Raw genomic sequence first — 13,025 nt, forward strand, 5'->3', positions numbered from 1 at the left:
CCCGTTTAAGTGGAATCTCAAACCTAGTGAATGGGAATTGACGTACAGTGCAGAACAGGAATTTTGCCGTTCACTCCACTGTAGTGCGATCTCTGAGTTGGTATTTTTAAGTTGCAGGGGGGTGTGGGGGGTTCATTTAGGGCTTGCCCCCTTGCATACACATGAGAATAGTTCGTTTTATGTTTTACTTTTTGTTTTGAGATTCTGCAATCTTCATGTTCTGTTCCTCTGGATTCAGAGTTTCGGTATTGTGGAATTTCTGTTTTCCGTAGGGATTCTATAAAATATATATATATATATATAAAATATATTATAAATATGTATTGTATAGAATCTATATTGTATATGTAAATATATATTTTATGTACATGTTACATATATTGTATACATGCTGAAAGGTGAAATTCCTCTTCATCTTCAGCTTTTTAGCAAACATCTGAATGTTTTGTGCCCGAAGTGACTGGTATTTGGAACTCTTCATAATTCCCTCCACTCTGACTAAAGCCCCCAGTTCCAGCTGAAGAAAATCTACCCCAAAGCATGATACTGCCACCACTATGCTTCATCATGGGGGTGTGGTGGTCCTTTGATAATGCAAAGTGTTTTTTCTCCAAATGTACCTTTTGGAGTTGTGGCCAAAAAGTTGAACCTTGGTCTCATCAGACCGTAACACATTTTCCCACATGCTTTTGTAAGACTTTATTTTTTGGCAGGTTTTAGCTGGTCCTGGATGTTTTTCTGTGTAAGAGAAGGCTTCCGTCTTGCAACCCTTCCCCATAGCCCAGATATATGGAGAATATGGGAGATTGTTGCCAAGTAGTACACAACCAGTACTTGCCAGAAATTCCTGCAGCTCCTTCAGTGTTGCTGTAGGTCTCTTGGTATCCTCCCTGACCAGTTTTTGTGTTGTCTTTTCATCAGCTTTGGAGGGATGTGCAGTTCTTTGCAACGTTGCTGTTGTCCCATATTTTCTCCACTCTTTGATGACTATCTTCATTGTGTTCCATGGTGTATCCAATGCTGTGGAAATTTTTTTGTACCCTTCTGACTGATACCTTTCACAGTGAGGTCCCTTTGGTGCTTTCAGTTCTCTGTGAACCATGGCTAACTGAGTAAATGTTAGGAAAATCTTACTAGGGCAGCTGAACTGTATTTGGGGTTAATCAAATTAGTTTATTTTAAAGTTCAATTAAAGTTTGATTAAATCAAATTAAATTAAAATTCAATTAAAGTTTTTTTTTTTTCGCCTACTCAACTCCACTACATCAATCTCTTCCACCTCTGCTTGCCAAACATGCCTTCCGAAATCCTTCATAATATCTATGTCCCGTCATTACTACTTGTACTTCTCATTCCCCTTTATTTTGCTACTTCCTACTCTCACAAAATACCCTTTTCCCTACCTCCTACACAAACCAACCCTTTTACTCATTCACAACCTTCTCTATCTACCCACTACAACAACATATCTTCCACTCTTATTCCTCCCAAAACACTGTACCTTTTCCATCCCAAAAGCCTCACCACACCAAAAACTCTCACTCTGAAAATCCTCCCTCCCTCTAACAGCCTCTTACTTCTTAGACACAAAAGACAAAGAGTTACTACCAATAATGACCTTGTCTTATGCGGCGATATTCATCCGAACCCTGGCCCCTGCCTCACTACTAACAACTTCTCCCCAATCCCTTTTTCTCCCTCTGGAATAAAACATAGTCCCCCTCCCACTTCTTCTACCACTTCCTCTCCTAACCCCCTTAAGCTCTTCTCTATCAATGCTCAGAGCCTAAATAACAAAATTCAACATCTTCATGCTTGGATTTGCCACAACCAACCGGGACATTTTAGCCATCTCTGAAACCTGGCTAAAACCCCACATCACCGAGACTGAAATCTTACCTCCTGGTTTCCAAATCCACAGAACTGACCGATCAAATAAAAAAGGTGGAGGCTCTGCAATAATTTTCTCTAACCTTCTCTCCCTGATCCCTCTACAAATTCCAACTCCTGAATTCAAAAACTCTGAACTTACAGCCAGTCTCCTTCGACTAAATAAACATCTCCCTTTATATATCCCCAGGTGACAACATAACAACCCTTGAAAATATTCTTTACTGGGCCTCAACTGAAATCAAATTTGAAACCTACATTCTAGGCTTAGCTAACATTGATTGGAATAAAATCAACTCTCCTTCCCCCTCCCAATTCATCAACCTCTTTAACTTCACCCAAGTAATCCACTCAACCACCCGGCCTAACAAAACAAATCCCCCAGGATCTACCATTGACTGGATCCTAGTCTCTCATCCAAACAAAATAACTCTTTCAGGCACTATCCCGGATACCTTCAGTGACCATCTTCCTACTTTCATACACCGCTCTGCTAACTCTACCCAATATCTACACCATTACATCCACACTCGTAATCTCAGCAACTTCAACCCAACTATCTTCTCAAACATTCTTAAACATACCAACTGGCAGACCCTAAATACACTTCCCCTAGACAAAGCTGTAGAACAGTTTAACTCTATCTTCCTAAATACTCTTAACTCCCTAGCTCCTCCAAGAAACAAACGAGTCAAAGCTAACTCTGCCCCCTGGCTATCCAAAGAAACTAAACAAATCATGCATCAAAGGGACAAATCTTGGAAGCTATACCAGAAAAATAAAATCCCTTCTTCCCTGCTCCAATACACCTAACTCCGCAACCTAGCTAAAAAACGAATCACCCTGGACAAAAAAAAACTACTACTATAAACTACAGTCCAACCATAATAAGAACCCCTAACAGTTTTGGAAATCAGTTAATTCCCTTCTCCATCCAGGATCCAGGAATAACCCTTGCCCAGACCCTAGTAAAACTGATTCGGATCTAAGCTCTCTCTTCAACAAATTCTTTACGGAATCTATAGCTAATCTTACTAAATCCTTCCCTAACAATAATACATCCAACTCTCTCTTTCCTCTGCTCCCAACAACCCCTCTAACTGTCCTCCCAGTTTCCAGCTGAAACCTGTTTCAACTATATTTATAAAAAGACTCTTATCTAAACTAAAGCCATGCTCTAATGCCCCTGATAACATCCCATCCTCTTTCCTTAAATGTGCTGCCGAAGTTATTGCTCTCCCTATCAGCATCTTAATTAACAGATCTTTAAAAGAGTCATATGTTCCTATGCTTTGGAGATCAGCCTACATTCTCCAACTTCATAAAGGAGGCAAAAACACAAATATCTCCAACTTCCGCCCAATTGCCCTACTCTCACCTTTATCAAAAATCCTAGAAAAATGCGTCCACCACCAACTCATGCCTTTCTTAACACATAACCGCCTCCTAACACCTACCCAACATGGTTTCCGCCCTGGACACAGCACCATTACTGCCTTACTATCCTTCTTAGAAACAGTCAATCAACCCAGGGATTCTGGGTTACTAGTTTCCACTGTACTGCTAGATCTGTCTAAAGCCTTTGACACCATCTCTCACAAACACCTTCTCTTTCATCTGTCAAACCTTCATCTCTCCCCTGATTCTCTATCCTGGTTCTCTAGCTTCTTATCAGACAGATCCCAAGCTGTCAAATGGAACAACTCTACCTCCTCCTTACCTACACCCACTGGTTCCCAGGGTCCATCCTTGGACCCATGCTTTTCAACATCTTCATAAATAACCTTCACTCTGCCATCCCAGACACAACAGTCATCCAATACGCAGATGATTCTACCTTAGTCTGCACCGCCTCCAACATCCCCGAACTACTGACAAAAACCCAAATAGCTTTTTCCACTACTGAGAACTGGATGCACCTAAATCATCTCTCTCTAAACTCTAATAAATCTAAAATTCTTCTCTTCGCTCCCTCCAGGGCTTGCACATTTGATAAAACAGCATTCAAAATCATAAGCCAAACCAAGTCAACCATAGAGGTGGTCCCATCTGCAAAACTCCTTGGCATCACTATAGACGAGCACCTCAAATTTGATAGCCATATACAACAAAACATTAAGAAAACCCACCAAAAGCTAGGTATGCTCTATAAGAACAACTGCTTTCTCTCCAACTCTGCTAGGCATTCCTTAGCAATTACCTATCTTCTACCATCTCTACTATATGGAGCCCCTCTCCTTACTAACCTGTATTCTTCCATCTCCACTAAACTCGAAATCTGCTACAATAAAATCTCTAAATTTGCTACCAAATCTAAAACCTCTTCTCACCATTGTCTTTCCCTACAAACTCTGAACTGGCTGGAACTCCCTAACTACCTAGACTACCTCCAACTAACCACTGCTCACAAATTAATATTCTACCCTGATAAATGCCCAGCCCTAGCAAACATCCTTCCGCCATACACCCCAAACAGATCTCTAAGATCTGAACACCAAAATTTAATCGCCATCCACAAACCCAATCGCCCTGCTGGCCAACTCCTTCTCTCCTTAGTGGGAAGTCCCATGACTATGGTGTGTGTAGTCCAGGGTTCAAGACCTGTGATGCTTTAACAATGTTTTAAGGGAGGGTGGCTTAATGGTTAAGGTGTTTGCCTTACAAACACAAGGTGCATGGTTTGAGTCTCACAAGGGATAATTGGCTAGGCTTAAAATGGCTCGCAAGGGCAGTTAGCTTAGTACTAACCTATGAACCTAATCTTGGCAGGAAATGGAACTCTCTCCCTTCTCTTAGAACAACATCTAACACCGAAGCCTTCAAAATCCAACTTTTCTCTTACTTGTCCTCTAAACATAAGTGTAGCTGCTTACATCCTACATAAATTTAAATAAATTCCCCTTGAACCCTCTATATCCTTTCTCTTTACTCTACCCTAATGCTATTTTTTTTTTTTTCTCACTCGATCACTGCTTGATCAAACTTTAATCTACTCTCTGTTTATGTAGTTTCTCTCTCTCTACTCCTCATATGTAAATATTGTAAATAGCATGTAACCTTAGACCTTCTTCTCTTAGTCAAACCTGCTACTTGAAGGAAACTACTAAATCTATTGTATCTACCTTCCAGAATGATGTTTTTTGAAGTATACTGCGTGTATTTGCTTTTTTACTAACTGTATCATTTGTAATGGAATTACAAATGTATATATTTTATTGCTACCTTTTACACTATGTAACTTAGATTGTATTTGCTTTGCTTTTGGAGCTTTTCTGCCCGGGCCTCCACTGAAAATGGGTACGTTCTGGCCCAGTGGACTTCCCCGGTAATCAAACTGGAAATAAATAAATAAATAAATAAATCAGAGTCTCTGGCAGGTGTGTACCCAAGAAGGCTGTAATTAAATCAAAAGGTGCTTTAACAAAGTATTAGTTTAAGGGTGTGCGCATTAATGCAACCAGCTTATTGTACGTTTTTTATTTTTTTATATTTTTTCCCGTAACAGAATTGTTTTTCAGTTTAATTGTACAGATTATAGATCATATTAAAGGTGGAAAAAGTTTTGAAATGATTTATTGTGTTCTCCTTGTTTTTTATATCACAAAAACCTGGCATTTTTACAGGGCGGTCTAAACTTCTTATATCTACTGTATGTATAACATATATATGTGTGTGTATATATATATATATATATATATATATATATATATTTATATATGTGTGTGTACATACACACTCATAAGAGCAGCTGAGTACATCACTTAGCCTGATGCATTAGGCTGTAGCTTGGGTTTTGCCATGCTGTATTACAAATACTGCAGTTTAAAAAAAAAAAAAAAAAAAGCCACAACATGCTATCTTATTTTTCTTTTAGCCAAATGACCCACTGCCTGGACGTATTAAAGTAAATTGCTTGAATAAAGAGCTTCCATTTGGAGACAAAGATACAAAGTCCAAAGTCACATTACTGGAAGGTGATCTTGTTCAGTTTAACATATCTACTGATCGTCGTGACAAACTTGAAAGAGCAACTAATATTGAAATTCTATCCAACACTTTTCAGTCTACTCAGGAAGCAAGAGAGATGGTAAGAATAATTTTAATGTAGTATGATGTGTTTGCATCGTATGTTGAAGACGTCTAAGCATTTCCTTTGCAACTCAAATTACTGGCTAGGTTTATATTGTCCTTGCGTTCTGATTCAATGTCTCTGGTAATGTATTTGTTACCGTGCAGTTCTCTAGTCATCTGTCTTCTCCATTTGCTGTTTCAAATGTCGCATATTACTTTCCTGGAATTGCTGTTTGATTTATGTCATCTATATCAACTTTATTACAAGCTGAGATAAGTACAAACTTGCAGTGTTAAGATAGTACTGATTTTGTTCTGTTTGTTTCATTGAATGTTGTGTTAAAAATAGTACTGCTATTTGTTTACTGAAAATTGGAAGCTCCTCTGTCTCTCCCTGTCTGCATTTAGTATTCCCCAGCCACCCTTCCTGTTCTTGTGGTATTCATCGTAGTGGCTTTGGAATTGACTGGCCCTCCTGTAAATTTGTGTTTTAACACTCCTCCTGGGCCCATCACATTTGCTCACCCAGCCGAGTACAGTGAGATCATATTTTGATTTCCGACACTCCTATCATTCCCATCTGTTCAGCCTTATCCCAGCCCTATTCTAGTCTAGTCTCATTAGCTCATCCTGCCTAATACAGAGAGAACATTTGAATAGGCATACCCCCATAGGCCCTGAACTTGTCTGATTGAAGACTGCTGGAACAGGGCTCAGTTATGAGGTTTATTACTGGTTAATTGGGTAATTTGTTCAAATCAGTTTGCTTGTTTTCTGCTGTATGTATAAAAAAATTGCACTTTATCTGCTTTTACTGTATTTGTGTTTCTTCCTACTTTATTATATTGTTTTGCTTTTGCCTCTTCTTAAAAGTACTCAATTGTGTTTGTTTTGCTGCATTTATTACTGCTTGGTAGTAGCCTGATTAAATTATAGCTGTTCTTAAGTATTTTGGTTATTGCACTTGGGCTTCAAACCAATTGTTTTAAATTAAGAAGGTTTGTGGCCTGCACTGTTGTGGCAGGACAGGTAGCTTACATCTTTCTAAGTTGGGAATTAGTTAGCTAGGATTAAACTATTCCTGGCTCCCTGAAGTCTGCTCTTCAATTGTTCCCTTGGAACTAGACAAACTGTCAACTTAAGCACTCAAACCATTCATTTCACAGCCCAGCACTTGCTCAAAACTCATAGCAAGCACTAATTAACCCTAGCAGTAGACCCCCTATACTGTCCAGAAGGACAAGGCTCTCCATTCGTCCCTACCAGGTCTTCAGTAAAACAGCTCACTTTACCTATTCGGGCATGTCCAAAGGTCAGTTTCAGGTGTACTCTCCAGTCGAACTGGTGAATCTGGGCATTTTGAGGCAATGTTACAACTGCCTCGTGTGCGCAGACAACCCTCTGCTACCACCAAACACTAATATATGCGAGAGATGCAATTATACCGCCAGACTGGAGGCAAAGCTCTTTCAACTCAAGACTGGCACTGACAGTCAAGAGGAGAAGGAAAATACTTGCAACACACCACCAGTCTCACATAGACCTACTAAACCAACACCGGCAAGTAACACACATAAATACATGAAAACATACTCTGAGGCTCTAAATAAAAATCTGCAAAAGCAACAGAGACCTCCAAAGCAGACACCCAAGCAACTTCCACACCCAATCACAAACCATGAAACACATGCTTCACATAATCAGTGTGCCACGCAGTCACAGCTCTTAAGGCAAAATAACATACCCAACACACTATAACAATAGGTGATTCTATAGTCAGGCACACTGATGTCCCACTAACTAGGCTGGACAAGGAGAAGGTTACAGTTAGCTGCCTGTCAAGCACCAGGGGATCTGCCACATAACACAAGTACTCAGATCACTCCAGAATACGTACAAATACGACTGTCATTGTCCATTTTGGTGTGAATGACCTGGGACGTACCTCCCTGGATTACAGGAAAAGAGGCATGGAAGAGCTCTCTGATCACGTAGCCCAGGCCGTTATGACCCCGACACTGAGTAGCCTCCTGCCTTCACCAGGAATGATGCCACAGTATAAAGAAAAAAATGATCATTTCCAACAGTTGGCTAAGTTTCTGGTGTCATTCAAAGGGGGATCCAGTATCTGTCCACCTGAGATGACATGCTCGATAAGCCACGTTGCTTTGCAAGACATGGCTTGCACCTGTCACCCTTAGGCTTTCGAATACTAGCCAAGGCTTTTGCTACCCCCATAGTGCCTTTTTTTAGACAAGGCTCAAAAGACAAACCCACCACCATAAATAGCACAAGTAACCAAAAACGGAGTGTAATGTTACTCAATGCCAGAAGTCTAAACCTCAAAATGCATGCACTTGAGGCACTCCTCAGTATGGAAAATATCGATATCTGTGCAGTAACAGAAACCTGGTTTAAGGCTTCAGAGCACCTCAGCACTACCAGGCTATAACTCATACCATACTTTTCAGCCACAGAACCCAGACCGAAACACAAAAGGTGGGGGTGTATCCATACTGAAGGATACCCACACCTCCAGGTTAGTGGCACAGCACAATACCTCAGAAAACATCCATGTGTGACTAACAACGGGCAAAACTGCAATCCAAATTGTAGCTTGCTACAGATCACCCACCATGACCCAGGACCCCCCATTCCGCATTTCTGGTGACACTGGAAAATATGAAGGTCCTACCAAATGCCCTAATATTGGGTGATTTTAATTACCCAAACATTAACTGGGAGAACTGCTCAAGTACTAACTCCCTTGCCCAACATTTCCTAGAATTTATAAACTCGAACGCCCTGGATTAACTGGTCAACACTCCCACCAGAGGTGACAACATATTGTACCTGGTCATTACCAACATAGGCGACTGTTCCACACCAGAGGTCAAATCCTTGCTGGTTACATCAGACAGTAGACTAATCACTCTGGATATCCACATTCCGCCACCACCCCAAATCAAGGAAACCACTGTGAAAAACTTTTCAAAAGCAAACTTCACATTACTTAAGATCAAGGTGGAAAGGTTCACAGCCCTCATGCTTAAAGGACAATGCTGTTCTAGCTGCTGAATCCCTTACAAAGGCACTCTGTGAGTACCTGCAAGAATGCATGCATCGTGCTATCCCAAGCAAAATCAAGACGGACTCACTCCAAGAAAAGGTAAGCAAGTCTGGTGGACCCCTGCCATAAACAAGCTATACAATAGAAGGAGGAAACTAGTGCAGAAAAGAGTAAAATCCCAAGAAGGAAACACATCTCTGATTAGTATCAGCAAGAAACTGCGATCCCTCATAAAATCATCCAAGGCTAGCTTCAAAAGAAAAATTGCCAAGGACTCCAAAGATAACCACAAAGCTTTCTTTAGCTATGTCAAGAACCTAAGTGGAAACTCAAATCTGCTCTGAGTTGGTGCAGAATGGCACAAAATACACTGAAGCGACTCATATTGCCAACATTCTGGCAGACAGGTTTAGTGCAAACTCCCCCCCCCTAAAGGGCCCATAACCATACCAGAAGAATGTAGTACCCCAGCAATCACTGGCACACAGGTTAAAACAGCCCTATCCAAAGCCAAAAATAGTTTCAAGGGGACCAGAAGGTGTCCCAGGCTGCATCTTACATCAGCTCCAAAACAAACCAATCCCTCACCTAAACACACTATTCAAACTCAGCCTCTCTACATGCTGCGTACCCATAGAGTGGTGCACAGCAACAGTTATCTCGCTCCACAAAGGTGGAGCCACAACGGACCCCGGGAACTATCGCCCTATAAGCCTGACTAGCCTGTTCTGCAAGGCTATGGAGTGCATCATCATGGAATTCATTAACAGAGACACTGGGAACCTTCAAACATTGGACCCTACCCAGTTTGGCTTTAAGGGCAGATCATGCCTCCTAAACCTGGTGGACGACTTTGAGACAGTTACCAAGGCTTTAGATGAGAGAAAGGAGGTCCACACAGCCTACCTAGTCCTCGCAAAGGCTTTTGACACCATTCCCCACTCTAGTATTATAGACAAGCTCACCAGTCTGAACATAAACCCCTTAAGTCACGAGATGCGTTGCCAGTTGTCTCTCGGATGGAACCCACACGGTGAGAGTTGCAGGCTCTAGGTCAGACTCTAAACCAGTTACAAGTGGCGTCCCCCAGGGCTCAGTCCTGGAGCCCCTTCTGTTCGGTATATACTTCTCAGCGGTACAATCAAGCACAGGAGAACTATGGTTGGACAAGTTCGCAGACTACTGCAAACTGGGGGCCATAATTGATTTTCCAGCTGATAGACATCCTCCAGAAAGGTTTCACTGAGACGGATACCTGGTGTCAAAATCATGGCCTCAAGCCAAAGGGCATAGTCATCCCCTTTGGAAAAAACAAAGTACCTGCGAACTACCACATACGTGGTAGTCCCCTAAATACAGAAAATGTAATAAGGGATCTGGGGACCCAAGTAGATAGTAATCATTCCTTTGATAATCATATTGCCAAGGTGGTTAGAAAAGTGGCCCACCTAGTCACAAAAGGGTTTGCATCTAGAACAAGAGATTATTTTGCCCCTCTACTAATCACTCATCAGACCCATCATCGAGTACAATGCCCCATTTGGGATGCACCTTACAAGACACCTGCAACAGCTTTTAAGACTGCAGAAGTACCTCACCAAGAGGATTACTGGCCTCAAACATATGCCCTATGCAGCCCGACTGAAGAAACTCCAGCTGTACTCTGTTGATACAGCTTACTCAAAGGTGATCTCTGCCTGACATATAAGGCCATGTCCAACCCAGAATTGATGGATATGCTCCACCTAAAGAAAAAAAAAACAAATCCTCTAGAGCCACATGCTCTAGGGATCTAAACCTCACCAAAATGATAAATATGATGTGCTGGAGGGATAGATTCCTGTCCCAGAGACTCCCCATGCTTTGTAACAGGATTCCAATATACATTAGGCAGAGCCCCTCACTAACACTCTTTAAGAGAAACCTTGACAAGTGGATGGGAAACAGAAAATTTACCCCGGGGATCACTGCAGTGGCTCTGCTGGACCGGGGCACAGGGAACTAATCTAAGGGGTTGGCGAAAGCCAACGCATTCTGACTAGGCTTATAGATGCCCTCAGGCAGATAGCCTAGTACTTGACTATGAACCTATCTTTTTAGAAGCTTTGAGTGTAGTTTTGTTAGGATTCGCAGTAAGGCATGTTGGAGTTTGTGTAACTACTATTTTAGTATAATACTTGTGAAGTTGACTCTACTAGAAATCATCTGTTCTCCAGAGATGGAAAGAGGAGGGGAGTCCTTTACAACAAGGCACATTCCATGGCTGAAGCTACATATTCATGGATGACAGGACCACTACAGCATATATTTAGAGTTATTTCACGGAGTTTACATAAGGAGTGTATAAACACTGTCTAGTGTTGCTCCCTCACTTTACATTGTATGCCAAATGTCATCTTTGATAAGGGTAGCCTATCAAGTATTTACTCTGGACTGCATACTCTTGACAGCCATGATTCAGCTTTACTGATAGAACAGCTTGATGTCATTAGGGTATTTCTTGATAATGGTATGTCTACAGTTATCCAGCTGTGAATACCAAATCACTTTCCTGGGGGATCATGGTAATTTGCATTGTAGACATATTGGAGGCAGCTAAAATTTAATGATGGAGTCTTCAAGTTTTTTTTTTAGCTTGATGTAGAGTCTATGAAAAGCAATCTCACTTTGATTATAAGACACAGAAGTAAGATAGTACTGTTAACTAAACTGGAATAATGCTGTGTAGTGTGAAGGGACACTGACAAATACCAGTCTTGTAATGGGTGGTTTGGTATCTGGAGTGGCATTCAGAGTTTACTTCTGGGAGGAAGACTGTAGTGTTTGCCTGAGGTTTCATTTCTGGTCTTCATATGGGTTCTCAGCTTAATACTAGGCTGTTTAGCCAGTCTCTCTGTAGTCTTGTCAGCGATCCCCACTCATTTACCAAGATGTGAATTAATACATAGTTGTTGCCCCTTCCAATAAGGTTTAAAGGTGTTTGATGTATATCAGAGGAAAAGATGGCAGTTTAGCTATGTTGGGGGTATTAAGTACGACAGTCTAATGCTGTAGACTGACAACTACTGAATGGTCCTTGATGTTTGCTAGTACTAAGTTGCATGCTCACAGTGTGGCTTTATTGTAGATTATAACGAACAGTCCTTTCATTTTTGTGCTAAACATTGTTACCATTGGTGGGCATACAGCTTGTCCTGTGATATGTTATATCCTTCATTTTAAAACTTGATGCTACACGTTCAGATTATTCAGTAATATGTAGCATGCATTTTTTTTTCACAAGTTCAGAGATGGTTAGGGGGTTCATTTTCAAAAATGTTTTTCTTAAAATACAAAAGGTGGTTACTTAGGCTTTAATCATTAGATCATTGTAGCAATAATCTAAGCTATAGACACATTCTGTATATGATGCGGCATCTAGCCAGCATGCAAAGCTTGAGGGGAACTTCCACGCTTCCTAACCCTGAAAGGCCTGAGGAGAGCAATATAAAGTCAGTGGTTAGGGTGCTAAATACCAGAACTTTGTTGTGGTCAAAGTGCAGCCTTCCTTCTGGATTCGAGTGATTGTTTGGCTAGTGCTTCACCAGTATTAGGCAGATAAGTATTTCTTTGGAGGGAATCCTTCCTCTTCATTTCTGTGGAAGCATTTACTTTTTTTATATAAAATTATTTAAGCTAGGAACTGTGTTTACAGTGATGGCCAGTAAAACTAAGTTTGAGAGGTTTGCATATTTGAGTAAAAATAATTCAGTCTGTTAAAAGTGCAGTATATTTTTGTTGAAAATTACATAAGGACTTGGACATGAGGTTGTGGGTGTTGTCACTTAAATTTTTACTTCAAAACGTAAAAAAAAAAAAAAAAATCCTGTCAGGTGTATACTAGGCTAATGACCACCAGAGCCGCTGTAAGCCTAGCTGTGTAACCCGAATGTAACCCCACAGTTTGTTTATATAGGAGTGATTTGTTTTAACTGCCTTATGCGGTTCTATGACT

At 41.0% G+C, this 13,025-nt stretch overlaps 1 protein-coding gene across 1 annotated transcript in view; it reads left to right on the forward strand.

Moving 5' to 3' along the window:
• The window catches only part of CSDE1 (cold shock domain containing E1), a 2,062,269-nt gene that overhangs the window by 954,556 nt on the left and 1,094,688 nt on the right, over positions 1–13,025 (forward strand). The window contains exon 9 of the mRNA XM_044076154.1: positions 5,765–5,977. Coding sequence (XP_043932089.1) covers positions 5,765–5,977 — 213 coding nt within the window. The remainder of the gene's footprint in view (positions 1–5,764; positions 5,978–13,025) is intronic.

This window comes from Protopterus annectens, chromosome 7.part0, assembly GCF_019279795.1.
Source record: "Protopterus annectens isolate FY-2018-M chromosome 7.part0, PAN1.0, whole genome shotgun sequence".
Classification (NCBI taxonomy): Eukaryota; Metazoa; Chordata; order Ceratodontiformes; family Protopteridae; genus Protopterus; species Protopterus annectens.